The following is a 27,630-nucleotide window of genomic DNA, read 5'->3' as shown; positions in this document are numbered from 1 at the left end:
TCTTATTTTGGAAAATTGTTTTGGCTGTGTCTAAGTGCATATGAAATTAGGTTCACACATGTGTGGTATAGTTGAAAACGTACTCGGTTACCTAATGTAACCTCGGTTCTCTCTAGAAGAGGGAACGAGTATTGCGTAAGTTGCTTACGCATCGGGAAAGTCTTCTTTCTTCGAGATCTGAAGCCAAAAATTATCCTTAATTTTGTATTCATTGTCAACGCAGTGCGGCAGCCGGCAGACCATGGCAGGCTGTATAAGCGCGCTCATTGGCTGCTCAGCGGCAACTGCTTAACCCTCTGGGGTCTGGGGTGTTTTTGGGGTCCTTGAGATGTTCTGACATGCCCTGACATTTGTGCTTTTTTCAGTTGCTTATAAACATATTAATGGCAAAAAAAAATTACACACTATTTAGCACAAACAGGGCTACCATAATATGTGAGCAACAAGAATGTACATGTCTGCATTTTTGAGAGAATAATGTTTATGCGTGGTTATTGAAAAAACTAAAAACTAAAGTTTCTGAAATAAGGCCACAAAACACATACTAAATATGTGGCAATAAGACTTTTGACTAATGGATGTCATCGCCTAGTGTTTTTTCTTCAAAATGATATGAAAATCATCCTGCCTAATCATCCACAAAAAAACGATACATTGATTTTAGTTTTGTGAAACACTTTTAGTTTGGAAAGCCAATATGCGGATGGGGCGTAAACGCTCCAACAGCATCATGCATATGTAGTAGTTCACACCTGGTGAGACTACGTCCCTGCATACTTAATGAGCCATTCATTCAGGTGACGTGTCACCTATAGCTAACTTAAATATACAAGCTTCATAAAAATGATCATTCTAGGAGAAAATTTCAGATGGCATTTAGAGGCTTTTGCATCTGAACTCTTCTTATATACACACACACACATATATATATGCATGCACATACATACTTTATAATCTTTTCAAAACTAGTCAACGTCTTTCAAAACTAAAGTATACATTTTATCATACGTATTTCAAAGTAAAGGATTCATTAGTTAGTTGATGACTTTATTTTTGACAAAACACATACAGTATATATTCCTCATCTCAGTATAGCAATAGAGTTTGCTAAAAGCTGTTCATTCAATACAGCAGTATTTGAAAATCGATCATATTTTGTAAAATTACATTTATATTTGCATTTATGTCAAAACCTAGACACTTTTAAACATCAAAAGGACATTTATTAATATGTATTCGTGTCAAAATGACAAATAAACAGATTTTCCTATTCAATTTTGCATGGAAACGCTTCCAAGACGCTTGCGTGTCGAGTGAAAAATAGGCGTCGGTTCTATTTCTAGAATGCACGCGTTTTCCACGCGGCTCGTGCCGCGCCTGAGACGCGCGTCTCACACAGGCAGTATGCAAACTCTAAACTGTTAACATGGATGGGAGCCGAAATAAAAACGGACACGCCACGCAGCTGAGACGCTTACGCCACGCATCCAGTGTTTCACCGGCCTTATCCAGCGGATGTGGGCGTTTCACAGGTTTGTATGGATCGCCTCACATTTGCGTTTGAATAGCGCGCGGTCTCCGTAGGCGGAGTCACATTAAAACTTAATTAGCTGAGATGAGAACGACTGACATCTCTCTCTTTACATACATATTATATAAACTGTGAATATTTGTTTTTTATAAAAATTACTTCATTTGAAAGAAGATAATTCAAGCTTCATGCCTGTGTGACTGTATGCCTGTTTGACTGAGTATTCGCTGAGTTACAGTTCATTTTCGGACGCGTTTCAGAATTGACTTCACTGACGGAGAGTAGGCAGAACTCGCATCATGTTTATTTTTCTTTATTTGGCGAAAAGCACAACACTTTGTTTTTATTATGAGCATACACAAAAAAAATACACACTAAACAGGATCGATTGATGTATAACACAAGCATATAAGATAAAAATTAATTTTTTTTTTTTTTTTTTTTTTTTGCACTCATACGGAAAAAAACGAGCCTATCGCGCCGGCGCGATAGCCGACCTCAGGGGGTTAAGCCTACCAGTGAGCCCTGTGTGACGTCACATCCAATGAGGGCGCTTCGTCTCGTGGAGGGAGCTCTAGACTGCGTGATCATGTTCACGACCCCTTCTGGCAGGTCAACGGGTATTCGTTGATTACCCAAGCATGCAGAGACCATCGCTCCGGATGGGGATGCCAGATCGATCCACCGGCTTGAGAGAGGAGATCCTTTCTCACCGGGATCGGCCATGGGGGTGAGTGCGACAGCCTCACTAGCTCTGGGTACCATATTTGGTTCTCCCAACGCGGGGCTATAAGAAGCACTGGGTGGTGCGTTTCCCTGATCCTCGTTATGACCTGTGGTAACAGGAAGATCGGAGGGAAAGCGTACAGCGGGAGGCTGGGCCAGGTTTGGGACAGCGCGTCCTCGCTTTTCGAGAAAAATATCGGGCAGTGAGCGTTGTCTTTCGACACAAGAGGTCGACCTCCGCTCTGCCGAATAGGCGCCAGAGGAACTGGACTGTCTGAGGGTGCAGGGACCATTCTCCCGGGGGAATGATGTCGCTGGACAGTCTGTCTGGGCCGACATTCAGGTGGCCCAGCACGTGCGTGGCTCTCAGCGAGCACAACGAGCGGTGAGCCCACACAAGAAGGCGTTCTGTCAGTTGCACAGGTTCCTGGACCTGACACCGCCCTGTCGGTTCACATAGGACACCACGGACATGTTGTCCGAGCGGACTAGCACATGGTGATCCCATATGAATGGGAGAAAGCGCTTGAGCGCGTTCTCGACCGCTATCATCTCCAAACAGTTTATGTGGAGGCATTTCTCCTGGTCTGACCACAGGCCAAAGACTGGTTTGCCCTCGAAAAGAGCGCCCCAACCTGAGGTGGAAGCGTCCGTCGAGATAACTTTGCGGTGTGAGATGGCTCCCATTGTCACTCCCCACTGGTACCAGTCGGCCACTAACCAGGGCTTCAGTGCTGAAACGTAGCTCTGAGTCACTCTGATTCGAATGCCGCCGGAAGCCCAGGCTCTGTGAGGCACTCGGGCGCTCAACCAGCGTTGTAGCGGGCGCATACGCAATAGACCCAGCTGAAGCACTGCTGCAGCTGAAGCCATACAACCCAGCATCCTCTGAAATGTTTTGAGAGGTGCGGTGCTGCCCGGCTGGAAGGACGCGGCCAGGCGTCGAATGCAGCGCGCGCGCCGTGTCGACAGGCGGGCCGTCATTGCCACAGTGTCCAGATCCAAACCCAGAAAAGAGGTTGATTGACTGGGCACTAACGAGCTCTTGGTCCAGTTGACCGTGAGCCCCAGGCTTTCCAGGTGGCTGAGAAGCACTGTTCTGTGGGCGATGAGCTCGGCCTCTGACTGTGCTAGAATCAGCCAATCGTCCAAATAGTTCAAAATTCGCATTCCCCGACCTCTCAGGGGAGCGAGAGCCGTGTCCATGCACTTTGTGAATGTACGGGGTGCTAAAGACAGGCCGAACGGCAGGACGGTGTATTGATATACCTGACCGTCGAAGGCGAATATCAAGAATGGCCTGTGACGGGGTATTATCTGGATCTGAAAGTACGCGTCTTTTAGATCGAGAGAGATAAACCAGTCCCTCGGCGAATTTGCGCGAGGATCTGCCTGGTTGTGAGCATTTTGAACGGTCTTCTCATAAGAGCCTTGTTCAAATATCTCAGATCCAAAATCAGTCTGAGAGCTCCGTCCTTCTTGGGAACGAGGAAATAACGGCTGTAAAAGCCCGACTCGCTCATAGAAGGGGAAAACCGGTTCTATAGCCCCTTTTGCACAGAAGTGTCGCTATTTCTGCTCGAAGTAGATGTGCTTCTTCTCCATTCACTCTCGTCTCGGTACGCGCCTGAAAGCGTGGGGGGCGGCGAGTGAACTGCAGAGTATAGCCCTGTTTTACTGTGCTTAGCACCCATTCTGATGCACCTGGAATAGCTTCCCACGCTTTTGCGTGTGCAGCCAGGGGCAGAATGGCCTCCGGGCTCTGATCGCTGCGCATCGTTTAAACGGAGGGGCAGGCACAGCGCGCGCGCTCTTGGTGCTTAGATACGGCGGATCGCACGCAGCGATAGCTGGCCGTTTTACACAGTGTCCCGGTGGCTTGGACGGGGAACATATAGTGTGAGGCGTGACGCACGAGGGTGGCGTCGGGGGCGAAATGTTCGTTAGTATGTTTGAGCGCTCGAGGGCGGGCACAGGACTTACATTTAAAACATGACCGGTCGTGAGAGGCCGTGTGACAGAGCGGGCAGTGAGTAGGTGTGGGCACGGTGAGGTGGACACGTGACCTACTTTTAACACTCGAGCGGCTTCTGCCTGCTTTATGAGAGTGGGCTCTGTGAGAGACACAGGATTTATAGTGCTTGTGTGCAGGGGTGAACACAGAAACGTGGGCACATTCACTGCATTTGAAACACATACGGCGTGAGCCGTGCAACCAGACATTATGCTCATATGAGATTTCTCTGGGTCGCCGTGAGAACGGTGGTTGCGCACAGGCGAGCGGGTACCCAGCAAACACATTTACGTTGTGGCAACGTCTCTGGGATGTTGCATTTCTGCTATGGCAACGTCGCTGTATACGTGCTCGCAACATTGTAACAACGTAGAATTGTAAGACGTGACAGGGCTGTAGCAATGTTGCGCGACATTCAGCAACTGAGAGACGACGTTCTGACAATATTTTTATATGGTGCAATTTGTTAGATATTTATATACTTTTTATCGTTTATTGTTTATATTATTATTTAATGGGGCTATCAACACCTGCAAGTGTAGCCTACACTCTGAAGAGTAAAAATGACAGAAGGTTTCGTTAATTCAACTTTATTAAAACTGCATATAATCAAATTGCACTTCCAAAAGTCATACATTTGTGAAAAAAATTTATAAATAAATAAATAAACGAATATACAAATTTATTTTAAGTATAATAAATAAAACATAACAAGCAAAGGCAGATCAGAACATTTAATGGACAAAACCAGGTCTGTATGGCGGACAGTAGTCGAAAGCAGGTGTCACCGGGGAAACATCCACAAATCCAGAGGAGCAAAGAAACGAATGAGACTAAATAGCGGAAAAATCAAACGAAAAACTAAACAGTGCGAGCGATGCTACATTAATCACATTAGAAATTAAAGTTGGTTGTGTTTGATAGCTGAGGTCGGCTAAACGCAATACTCACATATCCTTGCTCGATGATGAATAAGAACACAATGAGCCCAACAACAGGTGGTTGGAATTTAAAAGGCTGATTTTCGCGCTTCAGGGCAGTGACGAGTACATATGTAGTCCAGTGGTTGTCAAGACACCGTTGGCACAACCTTAAGCAATGGCCCTGAACGGTGGTTTAATGTCAACATTGTGACAATGCTGTAACAACCTTCACTACACAACGTAGTTATAGCAACCTTTTGGCCATGTTGTTAAAACGTTGTTAGAAGGTTGGCTACGTTGTGCCAACGTTCTGTGTTTGCTGGGTAGATATACCGGGTCGTTGGCTGCGAAGTAAACATCTGCAGTAGCCGTGGCAACGGGGACTGACAGAGCGTTAAGCTTTGACGGTGGTCCAGCCGCAGCGGGACTTAACCGTCTTTTCTTCCCTCGTGTATAGACGCTCATAAATAATCGAGCACCATGAGTAGGAGTGGTGCGAGAGGCGGGTTCACTTTCTGTATGTAAGAAAAGCTGACCGCGAGCTCGGAGAAGCGAACAGCATAAATTTTTATCTGCCGCAAGCCGGGATCAAACTCGGGTCTCTGGCGCGAAAGCCTAAGATTCCACCACTGAGCCACAGGGGAGAATACGTTACCTGTCGGTTAGAGCGAGCATATATAAGAGAGCGCCATCATGTCTTGTGACGGCGTTTGCTTGCAGGCATGCGTGTTTTTATAACAGGCTCGTATAGGCTACTGCTATATGAACAATTCCAGTCGCCTGAGCTTAAGAGGGGACTGAGAAATGTGTGAGAAATGGAGGTAGGTCCGGCCACGGCGGGACGAAAACACTCTGTTCTCCTTTCGCCGGTGAGTGACGCGCGAGGACGGAGTAGCTTTCTTGTAACGTAAAGAGAGCTCCAAGACCGTCCGCTTCTCCCATCTCTTGTGAGCGGCGCAGTTTGCGCGGCTCGAACAGAGGGAGAGGAAGCTCGCTCTAAGTCCGTCCGTTTCTGCCATCCCTTGTGAGCGGCGCAGTAGCGCGGCTCGAACAGAGGGAGGGTGTCCATCTCATTCGCCTCATCCCCTGACGCGGCGGCAGCGCGGGCGAGAGGGGGGGCGTAGAGGGCGAGAGAGAAGCTCGAGGGAGAGGTTCCGGCGAGCTCCTCAGTCACATCAGTCTCCGGTGGTCTCTGCGAGCGGCGCTTCTTCTTGCGCGGCCCGGCAGGGACAGGCGGAGCGACAGCATGGTCGAAAACTTCAAGTCGAGCCCGCAGGGTCGACGTTGAAAGTTCTTCGCACTCGGGGCAGCCGCCCGTAGAGAGTGCGGTGGCGGCATGCTCGCGGCCCAGGCAGAGAGCGCAGAAGAGGTGGCGGTCTCCGTTGCTGAGCAGGGCGCGGCACGAGCCGCAGGAAAAACAAGGTATTTTGACAAAAACGCCTCGTGCTCTTTTAGAACAGTGAGAGAAAGTGTGTGTCGCAGGGCGAACACACACAGCAGTAATAAAAGGATATGTCGCTGGATAGCGTAACAGGCACGGACGGCTGAAGGCGGCGAAGGCGACCGGCTTCCTCAGGCGCTGTCCTAGGTTTGCTGGTCGCTGGTTTCAACGGCGGCGGCTCTCAAGATCCAGCGATGCGTAGAGCTTCGCTGAAGACTAGAAAATCAGATATTTCAGCCTGTGAGCCCTCCTAATATACACACTGGCCACACCCATCTTGACGGTTAGAGGGGTGTGGAGGGCGCGAAAATTAAGGATAATTTTTGGCTTCAGATCTCGAAGAAAGAAGACTTTCCCGATGCGTAAGCAACTTACGCAATACGAGAGAACCTCTCTTAAGAGAACTGTTTTTTTCTTGTCTTTCAAAGATGATCCCGGAGAAATGGCCTGACATCCTTCCATCATCGCCATACCTCACAAATGGAAAAATGGTGTGTCCAACATATGCTGAAATGAAGCGCAGCTTAAAGATTATTTTGATGATGACTTTTACTCCTATGCTGTGGAAAAGATGGAGGAGTAGACAGTCAGACATTGATAATAATAAGAAATGTTTCTTGAGCATCAAAACATTAAGACACTAAAATACTTCTTTTGGCCACCAGTGTACATGAATCCAACACATTTTTGGAAATAAGTGAAATTATTTTGAAGGTGGGGTTATGTGTCATGTATTGTGAAAAGAACTGTTTTGTCCAGTGTTGAACATTTCCTTTTTTACTGCTTAAAAATGTATTTATATTCTGCAGTTTTATGAATGTAATGGTTAATATTTCATTATAATAATTGTATAAGCTAAACAACCAATGACTCCACATTCAGTTAGTCAAATGCTAACATTTTGTTTAGGATTTTATGTATGTTTTTTAACAATGTGTGCAGTGAAGGACAGCACAAAATGTGTCAATTTAACACGTTTACACATCTTTGTGCTATCCTTTCTGACATATTTACTTTGTTAAAATCATTAACACAATGAATGAGTTAAAATTAACACAAAAAAACGTTGTCCCTAAACACACCCATTAATGTGTAAAAATTGAACACATCATTTCCAGCATTGGCAGACTGTTTATTTTGTGATGTATATGAAATGTTTTAAATAACAAAAATGGTATTTTATAATACATTTGTCTAATTGATTTGTATGTCAGTATTACTAGGATAAAAATAAAATTAATTCTATATGAAAATTATGAAATCTAATTTATATTTAGTACAAATAAAAACTATTACAGTAGTGTACTGATTAGCTTGGTTTTTACAGTAATGCACTGTGTTAAACAATTACAGTACCATGTAGTTACTGTAAAACTGAAATACGGTAATTGTACTGTAAATCTTAATTACAGTAACTTACTGGCAACAGTGTTTGTCTAATTTAGTTCTTAGCACAACACATGACATAATCAGACCAATAAGTTTGAAAACAGCCGTAACATTTTATTGCGCAGCATTGGTCTGTTGATCTATCAATTAGGCTAGCAAATCAACATTCCATCATTTTTTATTTTAATTGATCAGAACACAACCCCGTGACCCCTTGTGGCTACGCTACTGAGATGTATATTGAAGTGAAAATAAAATTTTCCCACAATAAGATACTTTGATAAAGTAGGCTACAGATAACCCACTTGAAAAGTAACGAAGTTAAACTACATTGTATGGCCCACCATTGGAAAAATTACCTATGCATCCCATGAAATGCAGATAAAATGAGATTCACGTCATATTAAAATAGACAACAAGATTTAGCCAGATTAGTCCATTTAATAAACTTTTTTTTGTTTTCCCATACAGCAAATTGAGTCATTGATTCAACATCTTCATGTGTATAATGCAGTTTATGGCTGTGAACCTCATGTGGACATGCCATAAAAGGATGGCCATCAAAGCAGACAAGTGAAGTTGTAAATGTATATATAATCTTAAACGCTTGTTTTGTTATCCTGGCAGCTGGCAGAGATAGAGATGATGGTATCTTTTGTTTTCTTTAAGACTTTGAAGTCCAGATGATTTTCAGCAAACGCCGTCTCCAGCACCAGCAGTAGAGACTGTTTCAGCTTCTTCTTATACTCATCACACATGAACACATAGAGAATGGGGTTCAGACAGCTGTTTAGAAAAGCCAGGAAGTCAACTATACTTGATACAGGATCTAGAGCTTTAGAAGACTTACTGCACTGATTCTCTTCTGCACTTTTGCAATAAAAATTGTAGACATGATAAGGAAGCCAGCATATGAAAAAGGCCAGGACCGCAGCTATAATGACCCGATAAGACCTGAGCTGGTTTTCCATTCTGAGACGTTTGACTCGCACGCCAATAGCTATATACGAAGATGCAATGATCAGGAAAGGGATGAGAAAGCCCACTATGAACATGTATGTGACCAGAGACTTGATATGATATTTATAGTTTACTTTACTCTCCGCTGTTGAGGGATTGATAACTACAGGGATGCAGCAGCCAATGGATAAAACCCACACAATCACGCAGATGATTCTGGCTTTTAATAGGGTTCGATTATTTCGAGACCACACAACCATCCATGTGCACAGGCATCGGTCCAGACTAATAGTCATCAGCAGCAAAATGCTAGCAAATGAGTTTTGGTAAATCATAAAGTCGAGAAACATGCACTTGAAGGAACCAAAATCCTTAATATTGCGTGCGCCTAAAATGGTGTTTATGATTAGAGTTAAGCAGCAGATGAAGTCTGCAATGGCCAAGTTGAGGAACCAAATGGAGTTGACTGTCGTCTTCATTTTGTAACCAGTCACAAATATGACAAGCCCGTTTCCAATGAGACCTACAGCAGGTATGACAAAGTAAATGCATATGATAAAGATGGTAATGCCTGAGAAGATCTCTGTCTGCACTGTAGAATTGTCCGTATTGAATCTGGTCACATTTTGAAATCCAAAAGTAGTGGTTGCTACACGAAAACAAGAGAAGAAAATACAGTGAGTTTTGGTTTCTGGACTCTGAATGTGTTTTTATGCCACTTTTAACATGCAACACATTTTCTACCCCAGGATGCCATACGAAGCCTATACTTTAACACTCTTATAGTAATTTTCTATTTTTAAGTTTTTACTATTCTGCAATGTCCAACAGATAACAGGATTGCAAGGATAATTCTGTAATTTTTAATCACAGAATCTGTAATTCTGTAATCTTGTGTGTGTGTGTGTGTGTGTATTTAAACAATGTAATTATTATAATGGGTTTTCAAATTTTCATATTAGAGGTCGAAAGTCTGGGTCTAAGACAAAATATATGTCTAAATATGCCTATAAAAGACGATTTAAAAGTACTAAATAAATAAACCATCAATTAACAAAAATAAAAAGTTTAAACCCAGCTTGGACATGGCCTGCAGTTAACGACACATGTGAAAAATCCTTTTGGAAATCTCTCTAATCTCTCTACAATTTTCATCCAAATACAGAGAATGATAATATTCTCTCCTCACACCCATATGCTCTCAACAGGCAACAAATATGGGTGTGAGGAGAGAATATTATCATTCACACCCATATTTGTTGCCTGTTGAGAGCATATGGGTGTGAGGAGAGAATATTATCATTCTCACACCCATATGCTCTCAACACACCCATATGCTCTCAACAGGCAACAAATATGCATATAATGTTTATAGATTCTTACCCATTTTCTTTATGGCTTCAGGCCCATATAAACCTCTTTGCAAGTTCTGTTATAGTTGAAAATCAACAACTGATGATAAGTTCCCCTTTACTTCTCTTAAATATTGATGGTGGGATGGTGTTGAGAAATATGCTTCAGCAGAAATCGTACTCGGTTACCTAACGTAACCTCTGTTCTCTCTAGAGAGGGAACGAGTATTGCGTAAGTATAGCTTACGCTACGGGTAAAGTCATCTTTTCTCGAGATATGAAGCCAAAAAATTATCCTTAATTTTAAATCTTGTCAACGCAGTGCAGCAGCAAGCAGACCTAGAGCAGGCGTATTCGCGTGCTCATTGGCTGCCCTGCGGCAACTGCAGCAGCCTATCGCTGAGCCCTTGGCGTGACATCACGCCCAATGAGCGCGCTGGGCGCGCTCACGCGTCACGGCCCGTCAGAAGGGGCGTGGTTTAGCGTACAAAAGAAGGCTCAGAGGCTGCTTTTCTCTGTTTTTTGTCGCTGAAGCGAGTGAGCTCGTGGCGCGAGCACGGCGGGTTACGCAATACTCGTTCCCTCTCTAGAGAGAACAGAGGTTACGTTAGGTAACCGAGTACGTTCTCTTACGAGAGGTTCTCTCGTATTGCGTAAGTATAGCTTACGCTACGGGAACTCCCTTGTCAACGCCGTGCGCGCCCAGCATCCACTGAATGAGTCCCAGGGAAAGCCCGGGGAACATGATAACAGGGAGCCGGGCGGCCAATAGAATGGCTAGCGCAGTACAGAAGCACACATAAGGGCACTCAGAGCAGCGCGGCCGGTCTGACTGACAAACCCCTTGTAAGTGAGCTCAACCAGGAGAGCTAAATCACACAGCAGTAGCCTGCGCACAGAAGTGGGCTGGCTACGCGAGACTTAGACTGATAAAAGTTTAGCCTGCAGGGCGGGAACTTCCAGATTGTAGAATCTAACAAATGTAGAGGGGGAGGCCCAGCCTGCCGCTGTACAAATGTCATGAATGGAAATTCCGCTAGACCAAGCCCACGAAGAGGCCATGCCTCTGGTGGAGTGGGCTCTGATGCCCAATGGGCATTGCAGGTTTTTAGACGCATAAGCAGCTGCAATAGCGTCCACTATCCATCTGGACAGGCTGTGTTTCGAGGCGGCGAGACCCTTGGTGCGCCCACCAAACGAAACGAAAAGCTGCTCCGAGCGCCTGACAGCGGCGGAGCGTGCAGTATAATTCCTAAGCGCTCTGACAGGGCAAAGGAGTTTACCATCGATCTCGCTGCCGGATGCCGGCAAAGCCGAGAGAGAAATGACCTGCGCTCTGAACGGTGTGCCCAAACTTTTGGGGACATAACCGTGCCTCGGTTTGAGAATGACTTAGAGTCATTAGGTCCGAACTCGAGGCATGCAGCGTTAACTGATAACGCGTGAAGGTCACCCACACGTTTAACTGAAGACAGAGCTATCAGAAAAACGGTCTTGAGTGTGAGGCATTTCATATCCACTGTTTCCATGGGTTCAAAGGGATGCGCTTTCATGGCTTCTAAGACCAGGGAAAGATCCCAAATAGGAACCGAAGGGGGTCGCGGTGGGTTCAATCTCCTAGCTCCCCTAAGGAAGCGGATGATGAACTCGTTCCTCCCTAATGCGCGGCCCAGCGCCGAGTCGGCAAAAGCTGAGATGGCCGCAACATATACTTTGAGCGTGGAGGGAGACATGCCCATGTCCAACAGCTCTTGGAGGAAGCACAGCACCTGCGCTACCCCACATGTTAGTGGATCCAGCCCTTTGGCGGTGCACCATTTGCTAAACACAGACCATTTTGAAGTGTAGAGCCGTCTCGTAGAGGGAGCTCTAGACTGTGTGATCGTGTTCACAACCCCTGTTGGCAAGTCAACGGGTAACCGTTGATAATCCACGCATGCAGAGACCAGCGCTCTGGATGGGGATGCAAGATCGAGCCGCGGGAGGATCTTTGAGAGCTTTAGAGGATCTGCAACCCGGGGTAACTGAGTGGCAGAGCGAGCAGCGGGTAGGTGTGAGCACAGAGTTGTGGGCACATTTACTACACTTAGTACTCAAGCGGCGTGAGTCCGCTTTAAGAGAGTGCGCTCTGTGAGCGTTACCGGGGAGACCGTGTTTGCGTGTAGCAGTGAGCACGTGGGAGTGGGCACATTTTCTACACTTATAACACCATAGGCGTTATAGGAAACTGATAGAGCAAAATGCGTTGATGGCTCATATGTTTAGACGCTCATAAATACTCAAGCACCATCCTGTGAGCGGGAGGGTGCGAGATGCGGGTTCGCTTTCTGTATGTAAGACAGCTGGCCGCGAGCTCGGAGAAGCCAGCAGAAAAAATTATTTATCTGCCGCCAGAGCCGGATTCGAACACGGGTCTCCCACGCAGGAGCCTAATGTTCTGCCACTGAGCCACAGGGACTGAGCATCATGTTTCGCTTCGGCGTCTGTTTGCAGGCGCGCGTGTATTAAAACAGGCTCGTTTACTGCAGTATTAGTATTTCCAGCCGCCTGAACTTAGAGGGGACTGAGAAATATGCGAGGATTGGAGGTAGTCCGGCCTAGGCGGGACGAAAACACTCACTCTTCCTCTTTTCGCCGGTGCTCGTAACGTCCGCTCTGATATCTCTTGAGAACGGCGCAGTTGCGCGGCTCGAACAAAGGGAGAGAGAGCGGGAAGATGTCATCATGTGCTGTGACATCGTTTGTTTGCAGGCGTGCGTGTATAAAGACAGGCTCGTTTACTGCAATATAGATATTTCTAGTCGCCTGAGCTTAGGAGGGGACTGAGAAATGTGTGAGAAACGGAGGTGGCCGGTGAGTGACGCGCGCGACCGAGACGCGGGGTAGCTTTCTTATAACGTAAAGGAAGCCAGCCCGTGACCGTCTACTTCTGACATCCCTTGTGAGCGTCGCGTTTGCGCGGCTCGAACAGAGGGGGAGAGCGCAGGAAGGGGCGTGCGTCATCCGGGGGGGGGGGGGGGGGGGATAGCTTTCTTGTAACGTAAAGGAAGCTAAAGCCCGAGACCGTCCGTTTCTGACATCCCTTGTGAGCGGCGCCGTTTGCGCGGCTTGACAGAGGGGAGTAAGCAGCTGTCTAAGATCGCAGCGCTGTCTGCTTCATCCCCTGAGGCGACGGCAGTGCGGGCGAAGCCGGCCGCTGCGCGTCGGGAGGTGGGGGGGAGAAGGAGATAGCGAGGCTCGCGGGAGGGGCTCCGGCGAGCGCTCAGCTGCTGCATCCGCGAACGGAGAGACAGCGGAAGCGTCGAACGTGGCGAGTCGAGCCCGCAGGGTCGACATCGACAGTTCTTCGCAGAGTTCGCAGCCGCCCGAAGTAAGGGCGAGGGCTGCGCGGTCACGACCCAGGCAGAGAGCGCAGATCACAGGCGTTCACTGTTGCTGAGCGGGGCTCTGGACGAGCCACAGGAATTGCGAGGCGTTTTGCAACAAACGCCTCGCGCTCCTAGATGCAGTGTGTCGCGGTAGGCGAACACACAAACACACACAACACAGAGCAGAAAAGGATATAATTCGCCGGATAGCGGAGCAGGCAGGGAAGGCTGAAGGCGGCGAAGACGGCCGGCTTCCTCAGGCTGATATCCTCGGCTTGCTGGTCGCTTGTTTCAACGGCGGCTTCCTCAGAGTCCAGCGATGCAGAGAGCTTCGCTGAAGAGACAAAAATCAGAGAAAAGCAGCCTCTGAGCCTTCTTTTGTACGCTAAACCACGCCCCTTCTGACGGGCCGTGACGCGTGAGCGCGCCCAGCGCGCTCATTGGCCGTGACGTCACGCCAAGGGCTCAGCGATAGGCTGCTGCAGTTGCCGCAGGGCAGCCAATGAGCACGTGAATACGCCTGCTCTAGGTCTGCTTGCTGCTGCACTGCGTTGACAAGATTTAAAATTAAGGATAATTTTTTGGCTTCATATCTTGAGAAAAGATGACTTTACCCGTAGCGTAAGCTATACTTACGCAATACGAGAGAACCTCTCGTAAGAGAACTATGTTTATCAACTATACACTTTTAAGATAACAAAGATCTGGATGCTCGACAAACCCTCTTTCACCTGTGTCATTGTGACAGTGATCAGATTATCATATCCAAAACTGGTGCACCTTATAAAAAAAAGAAACAAGGAAAAAACAATGCAGTGATAGTTGGTTCTGCTGGAGCAAAAACATGCAAATTAAACATTTTGTGGTATTTGACTTGCAACACGGTTTCTCTGTTAGAAATACCATTGTGTATTTTTTTTCTAAATGTTACTACATGTTTCAGAATGTCTAGAGAACATTCAAAGATAATATTCCCCACAATGTTTGCAATAATATTCCCCACAATGTTTGCAAAATGATAAAATAGAATGTTCCTTTAACGATTGTACAACCAAGGAAAAACTGGACGTTTTGAACATGACATTCAGAAATAACGTTTTCATAACTTAACGAGAACATTGGCAAAATGTTTTTAGAACATATTTTTGTTACATGATATTTGCGAGATGCTGCAAAAGATGCGAGATGCAGGTATCCGTCTATGCTTAGGGTAGACCGGGTATGGTTGTAACATGGGGTGAGTTGTAACACCACCAATTCCACCAATCAGGGACAAGCTAGGAGTCCAATGATCATTTCATTATTCGCCCACTTCCTCCCAGATCCCATATGAATGGTTGTCAAGGCTGTAAATAGGTATACATGCAGATTTTATAAACAAAAAAAAAAAAAAAGAATTTTTGGTAAGAATGCATTTTTTTTTACTAAAACTATATTTTGTTTAGTAATTATACTTTTGCAGATAAAATCATATAACTTACATAAGATTAAATTGTAGTTTCTCAGGCAATTGCATTTTATCCTGATAATTTTAAACCATAATGCTAATACGGTTAGCTAAACACTGTCTGACAGTGGAGGGGTAGGTTGTAACACATCTTTGAAAAGTTAAAAACAACTAAGAAAAGCTTATTTTTAATAATCTTACAGAATGCCTATACAGTTAAAAAGAACGACAGATGTGTGCCAGCCAGTGTTTTTTTTAAAAAAAGGAACTGATGTTACTTTTCAGTAAAGGGCAGGTCAGTCAGATCAGTTGCGATGACAATGTTGAAAGCCAGTGGTGAGACCGCAAAGATTGAAAACATTTAAGTTGTCTGTATGAAACCATTTGGCAATTCAAAGCCAAAGGAAGTGTGGGTAAAATGTGCCCTATGCAGTCTCTGGGCCCGCCAACCCTGGTCTCATATGTCTATGTAGGCCTATAAAAGACAGATAAAAATAAACAAGAAAGAAAGAAAGATACCATCTGTTTTGATCAACAATAAACAAAAATCCCTGTGATATGCACTGTAGTTAAGGACACATGTGAAAAATCATTTTGGATTTTATCTCTACAATTTTCATCCAAATACAGAGAATGATAATATTTTCTCCTCACACCCATATGCTCTCAATAGGCAACAAATATGCATAATGCACACACTCTAAAAAATGCTGGGTTGTTTTTTAACCCAGAATGCTGGGTCAAGTCTGTTGGGTAATTTTGTTGGGTTATTTAATCACATTTTAAACACCTTTGGGTAGTTTTAATTTTTCAGTTTTTGGGTTAAACCTGCTGGGTTGCAACGCTGGGTTGCAACGCTGGGTTGTTTCTGGTCAGCTGGGTTGTTTCACGAGCTTCCCGCCTTGGAGATGTTTAAATTCGTTCCCAAGCTGTCATTTTGAGAGGACAAAGGGGCAGCTGGGTCCAACTGTTTTAAGGTAAGTTTATATAATGTTTTATTTATTTATTTTTATTAATAATTAGTTTGAATTAGCTCAATTATAACTTCGCAGCAATAATTCTTAAACTTATACAGACTAAAATTGGTGATGCAACTTGTGCGACAAACTGTTACCTCAGAATCAGATATTGACTCGCTTAGTCACTTTAAGGTGAGACGACAGATTAATACAGTTAATGATTCTCTATCACACGGAACCATGAAATATGTGAATATATCTGTGAAAACAGAGGAAAGAGTCGTTTCTGTCACTGACAAGCGAATTGAATAAAGTGAATCGAGTCACTCAAAACAAAACAATTGAGTAATATCAATGCCTCTTATGTAAAACGCCTGCAATAGGGGTTATGCGGAACATGCTTCCGGGTTCTACAAAACGGGTATAACTACTTCCGGTCGTCAGCTACTGAGGTAAACACAGCGTAGGAATGGCGACCTTTTATAGCCGGTGTTTACAGGAGCTACCCATTCTATCCATTTCAGATGTACATCGTATTGCCAAACGGACTTCCAGAGCCCCGAGTCTGACTCTGAACATGTTCTTCATTATTTCTTAATTCATAGTTTTACAGTAAAGCACTGGTGAAATTATAAGAATAACCCAGCAAAAACAACCCAGAATAGCAAATCCATTAATGGTAAAAAATGACTACATCTTGGGTTTCTCAACAACCCAGCCTGCTGGGTTAAAATGTCACTGGGTTAATTTAACCCAGCATGTGTTCTGTCCAATATTTACCCAGCGCTGGGTTGCCAATTGGGTTGTTTTTAACCCAGCCATTTTTAGAGTGTAGATTCTTATCCATTTTCTTTATGGCTTCAGGCCCAAAAAATCCTTTTTGCAAGTTTTGTTATAGTTGAAAATCACCAACTGAAGATAAGTTATTTACTTCACTTTAAGAGTGATGGTGGGATGGTGTAGAGAAATATGCTTCAACAGAAATCATCTCGGTTATTAAAGTAACCTCGGTTCCCTGAGAAAAGGGAACGAGTATTGTGCAAGTAGTAAGTAGCTTACGCTTTGGGAAAAACTCATTTTCTCGAGAATATTGAAGGCAAATTTTTAAAACGCAGTGCAGCTGCACAGCAGACAACTAGCTGAGCATCTAGCGCAGTCATTGGCTGTGCTGCAGCAACTGCACGAACCTATGGTGAGGCGGCTCATGCGCGCGAACCAATCAGGTCGCTTCGCGCCCAGGCGCGTCAGAGCCCGTCGGATTGGGCGTGGCTTATAGCTATATAAGTCCCCATTTTTGCCATAGAATTAGGCTTAAATCAACTGAAGCGATCCTCTGGTCTAAGCACAGTACCACTGCGGGTTACACAATACTCATTCCCTTCTCTCAGGGAACCGAGCTTACGTTAGTAACCGAGACGTTCCCTTTCGAGAGGTCTCTCGTATTGTGTAAGTAGCTTACGCAATGGGAACCCCTTTCAAAACGCAGTGCTTGCTTAAAACTTCGACCGGTGACGAGCCTCATATAGGGAACCAAGGAATGGGCCTTAAAAAGGGCCAAGCCCCTTATTTATAATGTATAAAGAACCGTAGTTCGGGTTGAACCAGGACCAGATATATATTGGGCCTTATAGTTATGGTGAATTGTGCTTAAACTCATTATATTGAAAGAACCTTTGCTTGTAAAGCGGGAACTTCCAGGTTATGAAATCTCATAAATGTGGACGACGAGGCCCAGCCGGCCGCCGCACAGATATCTTCAATTGGTATTCCACTCAACCATGTCCATGACAAGGCCATGCCCCTCGTGGAATGAGCTCTGACGCCTATGGGACAAAGGAGGCCCTTAGACTCATAAGCCAGCGAGATAGCTTCCACTATCCAGCGTGATAATCTTTGCTTTGTGACCGCAAGCCCTTTGGTGCGGCCGCCTAAGCATACGAAGAGCTGTTATGACTGCCTGAACGGGGCAGAATGCTCTAAATAGACTCAAAGGCAGAGTAGACAGGGAAGAGTAGATTCACGTCTCTTTCGTCCTCTGGCAAGGGAAGAGCTGATAGCGAAATGACCTGCGCTCTGAATGGAGTGGAGAGCATTTTAGGAACATACCCCTGCTTCGGCTTAAGGATGACTCTGGAGACGTTGGGCCTGAATTCAAGGCAGGAAGCGCTTACTGAAAGCGCTTGCAAATCACCTACTCGCTTGACTGATGCCAGTGCTAGCAAGAGAGCAGTTTTGAGTGAAAGAGGCTTCAGGTCAGTGGACTGAAGTGGCTCAAATGGGGCTCCCTTCATGGCCTCCAGGACCATGGAGAGGCCCCAGACAGGCACAGAGGGGGGTCAGGGGGGGTTTAGCCTTCTGGCCCCTTTGAGGAAGTGCATGACCTGGTGATTGCCCGGCCACATGAGCGTGAAATGCTGCTATGGCCACTACATATACTTTGAGCGTGGAGGGGGTGTGCCCCACGTCCAAAAGCTCTTGTAAAAAGGAAAGCACCTTAGGCACTCCGCATGAGTAGGGGTCCAGGCTTCGTGCAGTACACCAGCCGGAGAACACTGACCATTTTAGAGCGTAAAGACGCCTGGTCGAGGGGGATCTTGCTTCAGTGATGGTTTTCAGCACCCTTTCTGGGAGGTCCCTGGATACCCGTTGAGGGGCCATACAAGGACGGGGATGCCAGATCATTCCGTTCGCCTGTGTGAGGATGTCTCTCCTTAGCGAAATCGGCCATGGGGCTGTTTCCAGCAGCTGAGTCAACTCAGAGAACCGTAGCTGGTTCTTCCAGAGAGGAGCTATCAAGAGCACTACACACTTGCACTCCCTAATCCGTTCAATGACCTGAGGAAGCATCGTGACCGAAGGGAATGCATACAGCGGGCGGCTCGGCCAATCGTGGGCTAGCACACCCCTGTCTTTGGAGAAAAATGTCTGGCAACGAGCATTGTCTTCTGAGGCAAAGAGGTCGACCTCTGCCTCGCCGAAGATGCTCCATATCCGTTCGCGGGTGAAGCGACCATTCCCCTTGGGGGAACTTTGTCTCTGCATATCCACACCCTGGCGATATCCACTGCATATCCACACCCTGGTGGGATAGCATATCCACACCCTGGCTCAGAATGCTTGGCACATGCGCCGCTCTCAGCGAGTGTAGGTTGTGCTGAGCCCATATTATAAGGTTTTTGGCCATGGTGTGCAGGTTTCTCGACCTGAGTCCACCCTGGCGATTTATATAGGACACCTCTGACATGTTGTCCATTCAGACCAAGACGTTCGTGGCCTTTTAGATATAGGAGAAAAGCTTGCAGTGATAGAGCGACCGCTTTCATCTCTGGAGAGTTTATATGTAGGCGTCTCTCCAGGCTCGACCATAAGCCGGAGATGTCCTCGAAAAGGGCCCCCCAACCTAGGCTGGAGGTGTCTGTCGAGATAACTTTCCTCTTTGAAATCACGCCCATACTCACGCCGGTTTGGTACCAGCTGGCTGCTTTCCAAGGAGCCAGAGCTCTGATACAGCCGTGGTTCACTTTGATGCGTAAGTGGCCTGTTACACAGGATTTTAACCAGCGCTGAAGAGGACGTATGTACAGTAAACCCAGCTGGAGTACTGATGATGCTGAGGCCATGAGACCTAACATCTTATGAAATCTCTTGAGAGGCGTTCAAGTGCCTGCTCTGAACGTTGCCGCTAGGCGTTGAATGGTGAGCGTGTGCTCTGACGTAAGCCGCTCTCTCATTTGTATAGAGTTTATGACTGTTCCCAGGAAGGAAAAGTTCTGGCTGGGAGACAATGCGCTTTTGGAAGTATTGATCCTGAGACCTAGGCATTCTAGATGGCTGAGGAGCCAGGATCTGTGAGTTATTAACTGTGCCTTCGATTGGGCTATAACCAGCCAAATGTTGAGGTAGTTCAACACTCACACTCCCCGTTGTCTCATGGGGGTGAGAGCTGCATCCATGCACTTCGTAAATGTATGGGTGCTAGAGATAGGCCGAACGGCAGGACCGTGTACTGATCTAAAAAAATCTCAAAAATTGGCCTGTGATGGGGCATTATCTGAATGTGAGAATAAGCATCTTTCAGATCCACTGAGAAAAACCAATCCCCTGGGCGAATCTGCGCAAGGATTTGTTTGGTTGTCAGCATCCTGAACGGGCGCATCATCAGCGCTTTGTTCAATGTCTGAGATCTAGGATGGCCCTAAAGCTGCCATCTTTCTTTGGAATGAGGAAGTAGCGACTGTTAAAGCCCGACTCGCTTTGTGATAAAGGGACTGGCTCCACAGCCCCTTTTGCTAACAGTTTCGACACTTCGGTGCGAAGGACGTGAGCCACGTCGCTTCTCACTGTTGTCTCGACCACGGCTAGAAAGCGTGGGGGTCTGCGAGCAAACTGTAGCGAGTAGCCTCGTTTAATTTTGTTCAACACCCATTCTGATATTCATTACACTTCCAGCGTGAGCCGGGGGGAAAGCTGATACTGTGGGGACAGTGTTAATGTGCAGGGGTGCGTACTTTGTAGTGGGCACACAACCTACATTTATTACATTTCCAGCGTGAGCCGGAGCGAGAAAACACAGAAAATTGCTCTTTTGGTGTTTTATTTGGGTCGCCGTAAAACCGGAGTTTGTTTGCAGGTGAACATGTTTGCAGGTGAACATTCAAAACAGAATCGTTTACAGCAATACTGACATTTCCATCCGCCTGAAAAAAGAGGACTGGGAGATGTGTGAAAGACTTTTTGGAAATTGGTCAGGCCGCAGCGAGACTCAAACACTCTCTTTTCCTTTTCCATTGTATATCGACATTTATTAATTAAAAAACACCTGCAACACGTGCATTATAGCTGCATATTTATACTCTAGAATGCTTTGACGCGCTACCAGCGCATGATCCCTAAGGGAACATCCGCCAATTTTTTCAAGTTGTTCAAACGTATAATTTGTATTAATTAAAATTACTTTTAACATTCAAAAACAGACATGTTCCAAATCCAAACTTGATTGTATTGGTAGTAGACTGACTTACTACAGCTGTTTTTTTTTTACAATACTTCCCTTCATTACAGTAAACAATTATTTTTTTAGGAAATTTCTGTAATAAAAGTTTATTTTCTTTTATCATGTTTCAAAGGTTGTAGTTCCTATTAACCAGACTGTACTTACAACAGGTGAAATTGTGCAAATAGCTCCCTATATGCACAGTACACAATTTGTTTTTTATAAAAACATTAGGACTACTGTAATTCACCTAAAGGGTTTTTTTTTTTTTTTCATGTCCCAAAGCTTGTGGTAGGTTCCTAGTGACCAGACTGACTTATTACAGGTGAAATTGTGCCAATACCTTCCTGTAATTCTGCAGTTCACCAAATGTTTTTTTATTTTTATTTATCAAATTACATTATAATAAATTATACATTTTAACCACTTGGTGGAATTGCCAGACGTTCCCTTAGGGATGCGCTGTGCTAGCGCGTCAAAGCATTCTCCAGTATAAATACGCAGCTATAATTCATGTAGGTGATTTTGAAGTATATTTTATGTTGATATAAAAAGTTCACATACTGTAAAAACTAATCGTGGTATTGATATATTAAGGCCTTGTCCACACGGACACGGGTATTTTTATAACCGTGACTTTTTTTACGCGGTTCGGCCGTTCGTCCACACGGAAACGCAGAAGAAACACTGAAACCGAACATTTTTGAAAACCCCTGCCAGGGTGAGGATTTTCAGAAACGCCGGTTGCAGTGTTGTCGTGTAGACAGTAAAACCGGGGTTTTTGCTTCTGATTCAGGCTTCTGATTGGCCAACGTGGCTTTACGATTAGGGTTATATCGCAGCCTGCTGGTGTGGTATGCTCTTGACAGCGCATGATAGCGTGTTTTTGCGTTTTCATGTAGACGGAGATTTATTTTAAACCGAGCATGTGTGGATGAGATTTTTTTTTAAAACGCAGGAGGAAAAACTCCGGTTATAAAAGTACCGTGTCCGACGTAGACTAGGCCTAAGACTGCCGACTCTATAGACCTTATGTAGCCCCGCCCCTTTTCAGCGCTGCGCTCATTGTCTTTTGACTTCCGGTCTGTATTTTCATAGCGATCTTGCGTATTTATGAATGAACGGCTCGTTTTAAAATCTTCCCGGTCGACTGACATTTGTTAAGACATCTGCTTTAAACATTACAATCCTCATGATAACTTTCGTTAACTTTACATTAAGTAAATCCACTTAAAAAATTACTTCTGGACAGCAATGACATAGAAATTGTGTAGTTTCATAAAGTGTACTTTCATAAACTAAAAAAAAGTACTACTAGTATAAAAATAGCAAACTACTAGTATACTGTTCACTTGTATTACAGATGTAGCTAGTACAAATGAAAAACGTAGTTGTGAAATAGTTGTGCACCTAAAGTGTACTACTGTTACACTTAAACATATACTTTTATTTACTAAAAGTGGGTAAATTTAGTCCCAAGCACAAGCAGCATTGAAATAGTACACTAATCAGTTTACTAGTAGTACATTGACATTAGTATACTTACTACATAAAGTATACTTAAAAATATACTTGAACATTACTTAAGTATACTTAAGTACACTTATACACACACACACACACACACACACACACACACACAATAAATAAGCTGAAATAGGCCTAACTAAATCAGAAAATAATTTTTACTGTGTAGTCATTAATCATATTTGATTTAATGTTGCCTTTAATTTTTATATAAAAAAAATAATTTTATTGAAATAGTTAATTCTACATGGGATTTATTCAAACAATCTGCAAAGCAAAGACAATCGCCTACATTTCAGTAGAGAAACCCATGAAAATTAGATACAAATACCATAATACCATCATGGTGCAGGCAAGGGAAGACGAGCAGAGGATTTCCATTGCAGCAGATTTAGTTTATTTAGAAAAAAAACACAAAGAAGGCAATCCAGGCGGCATGAATCAACATCACAGCTCCACAAACATAAAATGACAGTGCAAGACCAAGAGAAATACCAAAATGAAGGCTTAAATACATGGCTAAATGAGGAACCAAACAAGACTCAGGTGAAAACAAACAAGTAACCAATGAGTAACCATAGAAACCAGCTTACAACAAAACAAAGGGGAAAGGAACAGGAAGACAGGAAGGAAACATTGGAACCCAAGGAAAAACAAAATAAGAGTCCAGGGGCCTGTACCATGAAGGTAGCTGAACAAACTCGGGGTTACAGGATTGGTTTTGATTTGACAAAACCAAACCGATGCAATCAGGCTTTATTGGTACCATGATGCAGCTCATCAACTTTCTCTGTCAACTCAGGCTTTGATCCTTAAGCTATGATTACTCCACGCGCGAGTGCACATAAAAGAGTGATGTCGACACTGAACAACCAATCGCGGGTAGAGCGAGAGCGATATATTTTTCCGCGGAGGAGCAAGAGATAATCATTCAGAATTACTATGAATTTAAATATGTATTTCAAGCTCGAAACAATACGGTCTCTGCTGCCAAAGCAAGAGAAGACTGTTGGAGAAAGATTGCTGATTGTTAATGTGTAAGTTAAACAAATACGTTCTATATTTATGTGAAATTATGTATGTATATATGTATGTGTAGCCTATATGTGTAATATAGCCTATATCCTATTTTTATAATAGAAAATGTGCATGTGTGTACTAAGAAAGATTAATATTCATTGATTTTTATATTTTTAGATGCAACCCCAACTCCAAATGTTCTTGGCAGCAGATAAAGACAAAATATTAAAATATATGTGAAGAAATGATGAAGACACTCTGTCTGTGTGTTCTCAGACCGTTGCTGATGTGAATGCACTGGGCTTTTTATTATGGCAAACATTTGAATGTGTGGCATAAAAAGGGACTGGCCCTTACACATCTCTTTTATTGTAGGATTTTTCACAACCTGCCCCATTTGATTTATAATTCTTGATTTTCTCTTTAAACTCACTTACAACGAACATTTTCTACCTTTCCTCACTGAGAAGCACTGCTCCTCAAACCTCATAGTTACAACGCGGACTGTTGAGCAGACGCGTCTCAAGCCTATTAGTGATCCAACATCGGATACTCTTATAGGTTACTCCTGTGGATCACGGCTGAACGCGTCTTCTCCACACTCACTTACAAACAAACATTTTTTCGCCAATATATCGTGCGTCTACTCTACACCCGTTCCACTAAAAAGACGGATTATATCCAAGACTTCAGTCATAAATTAGTATTAATATTGATAGCATCACTGGTAGCGTCGTTGCTAACTTAACGTTACTGTCCATCTGTTAAAATAGTGAATATATCAGATGTAAGTAGTCTACCTTTTGGTGCAGGTGAAGACACATTTGAGCTGCACGCACTGCAGTCTGAGCTGGAAGCTGTTGAGAAACAGATCCACGACCTTTTAGTGAGACAAGCCGAGCTGATAGACCGGCGTTTAGCTCTTGAAACATCATGCGCCGATGCACACAAATCAGTTATTAACGTTACTAACCCGCTAACTCTGACCTCGTCTACTCCGTGCGTTTCTCAGCATCGGTCCCGAGCACCGAGGTCGCGATCAGCCATGGTCTCGTTCACTCCGGCTCCAACACGCCACCACGAAGCCTGGATGGTTCCGCAGCGGAAGACGCGAGTCAGGTCTAGACCAAGAAGACTCTCTCCGACCCTCCCGGTTTTCGAGATATCCACCCAAAACCGCTTCTCCCCTCTTCGCGAAACAGAACGCGATGCTGTGATCATCGGCAATTCCATCGTTCGGCACGTACACGCTACGTTAGGTAAAAGTAAGGAGCACAGTCATTGCTTTCCTGTTGCTCGTGTTTTTATGTTGATTATGAGATTCTGAACGGTGACGAGCGCGTCGGAACTGTGGTCCTGCACGCGGGAGTGAACGACATCAGGCTGCGCCAGACGGAGGTTCTGAAGAAAGACTTCAGGAATCTGATCGATATGGTACGCAGCACATCGCCTGAAACAACGATCATAGTGTCAGGACCGCTTCCCACGTACCGACTAGGACATGAAAAGTTTAGTAGATTATTAGCGCTAAATGAATGGTTAATGTCATGGTGCAATGAGCAGAAACTGCTCTTTGTAAATAATTGGAATCTGTTTTGGGAGCGTCCTAGGCTTTTCCGTGCTGATGGCTTACACCCAAGCAGATTCGGAGCGGATCTTCTGTCGGATAACATCTCCAAAATGTTAAATACCTTTTGACTAGTAACCAAAAGTCCAAATTATAGTCTCTGCTGCACCAATTTAACTGATATAAATACTAGTGTTGAACATTGCATAGAAACTGTGTCTATTCCTCATTTAGTGAGATCAAATAATAAACCTACTGCAGGATCTAGGAAAAATCTAATTGTTATTAAACCAGAAAATGTTGCTATTAGTAAACAAAAACAATTTCTAAAGCTAGGTCTTCTAAACATTAGATCACTCACACCTAAGGCAGTTATTGTAAATTAAATAGTCACAGATAAAAGCTTCGATGTACTTTGCCTTACTGAAACCTGGCTTAAACCAAATGATTATTTCGGTCTAAATGAGTCTACTCCAGCAGGATACTCCTATAAGCATGAGCCCCGTCTGATTGGTCGTGGCGGCGGTGTTGCAACAATCTATAGAGATATTCTCAATGTTACTCAGAAAACGGGCTATAAGTTTATTTCGTTTGAAGTACTTGTACTAAATGTTACGCTCTTAGATGTTGCTCTTAGATAAACACAACACATCCGCTTTGTCAGTCCCCTTAAGAAAGACTACTGCAGAAGTGTATTTGGCAGCCAACGAGCTGGGAATACTACCCGCTCGCCTGCACGCAACCGCCGTTTTCACGACGACCCAGAGAAATCTCAAAAGGAGTGTAATGCCTGGGTATCCGGCTCACACCGTTGGTGTTTTAAGTGTAGAAAATGTGCCCACGTCTCAGTGTTCACCCCTACACACAAGCACGATAACCCCTGTGTCTCTCACAGAGCCCACTCTCATAAAGCTGCCAAATGCCGCTCGAGTGTTAAATGTAGGAAATGTGCCCACGAACCTGTGCCCACACCTACTCACTGCCCGCTCTGGTACATGGCCAAAGTTACCTCTTACCGGTCACGTTATGAATGTAAGTCCTGTGCCCGCTTACGCGCGCTCACAATTACTGACAAACACTTTACCCCCTGTGCTGCTCGCGCGTCCCGGTTTTTCCCACAAAACGCTCCCCGTCCAAAGCAACCGGGACATCGTGTGTAAAACGACCAGCCATCGCTGTCAGCGAGCTGCCGTATTCAAGCACCGAGAGCGCGCGCTCACACCCATGCCTCTGATTCAGGTTCTCGACCCCACGAAGTGCGGCGATCGAAACCCGGAGGCCATTCTGCCCTTAGCTGTACATGCAGAAGCATGGGAAGCTATTCCAGGTGTGTCAGTATGGGTGCTGAGCACAGTATAGCAGGGCTATTCGTTGCAGTTCGCCCGCCGTCCCCCGCGCTTTCGAGCACGAACCGAGACGAGAGTGAATGGGGAAGTAGCAAACCTACTTCGGGCAGAAATAGCGAAGCTTCTGTGCAAAGGGGCCATAGAACCTGTACCTCCTTCTCTGAGCGAGTCAGGCTTTTACAGCTGTTACTTCCTCGTGCCCAAGAAGGACGGAGCTCTCAGACCGATTTAGATCTGAGATATTTGAACAAAGCTCTTATGAAAAGACCGTTCAAAATGCTCACAGCCAGACAGATCCTCGCGCAGATTCGCCCGGGAGACTGGTTTATTACCCTCGATCTGAAAGACGCTTATTTTCAGATTCAGATAATACCCCATCACAGGCCATTCTTGAGATTCCTAAGTTTTTATTTAACACCGTGGCTAGACTAACAAATAAACAGATGTCACCTGAACAAAATATTCCGTTACAGTTTAGTAGTAATGATTTCATGAAGTTCTTCACTGAGAAAATAGAAAACATCAGAACCACAATTGTAAACGTTCAATCCTCAATCGCGCCTTATAATTCAGCCTCAATTATCACCCCGCAAGAACAATTACAGTGCTTTACAACTCTTTTTGAACAAAAAGAGTTAAATAAACTTATCACTTCATCTAAAACAACAACATGTTTATTAGATCCTATACCAACTAAACTACTGAAAGAAGTGTTACCTATAGTGGAAGAGCCTCTCCTCAATATTATTAACTCATCTTTATCTGGTGAGGCTGTCGCACGTAGCCCCATGGCCGATCCCGGTGAGGAAAGACCTTCTCTCCTAAGCCAGTGGATCAATTTGGCATCCTCATCCAGAGCGCTGGTCTCTGCATGCGTGGATAATCAACGGATACCCGTTGCTTTGCCAGAAGGGGTCGTGAACACGATCACGCTGTCTAGAGCTCCTTCTACGAGAAGACTCTACGCGTCTAAATGGTCAGTGTTCTCCAAATGGTGCGCTACAAAGAGCCTGGATCCACGCACATGTGGGGTTTTGTGGGTGCTTTCTTTCCTTCAAGAGCTGTTG

At 44.8% G+C, this 27,630-nt stretch overlaps 2 protein-coding genes across 2 annotated transcripts in view; one reads left to right on the top strand and one right to left on the bottom strand.

Annotated features, from left to right (window-relative positions):
• Nucleotides 1-27,630, top strand: part of LOC307167348 (C3a anaphylatoxin chemotactic receptor-like) — a 130,774-nt gene that overhangs the window by 16,627 nt on the left and 86,517 nt on the right. The window lies entirely within an intron of this gene.
• Nucleotides 8,449-10,438, bottom strand: LOC307167781 (C3a anaphylatoxin chemotactic receptor-like). Its single transcript, XM_079887077.1, has 2 exons — nt 10,368-10,438; nt 8,449-9,633 (listed from the first exon to the last, which is right to left on the bottom strand). The coding sequence occupies exons 1-2, from the start codon at nt 10,369-10,371 to the stop codon at nt 8,624-8,626; spliced, it is 1,014 nt and encodes a 337-aa protein (XP_079743203.1). The 5' UTR covers nt 10,372-10,438; the 3' UTR covers nt 8,449-8,623.

The sequence above is a fragment of the Squalius cephalus genome, assembly GCF_949319135.1.
Source record: "Squalius cephalus genome assembly, chromosome: 11".
NCBI classification, from domain to species: Eukaryota; Metazoa; Chordata; class Actinopteri; order Cypriniformes; family Leuciscidae; genus Squalius; species Squalius cephalus.
Note: the sequence above shows the minus strand (reverse complement) of the source record. Positions and strands in the feature narration are given on the sequence as shown.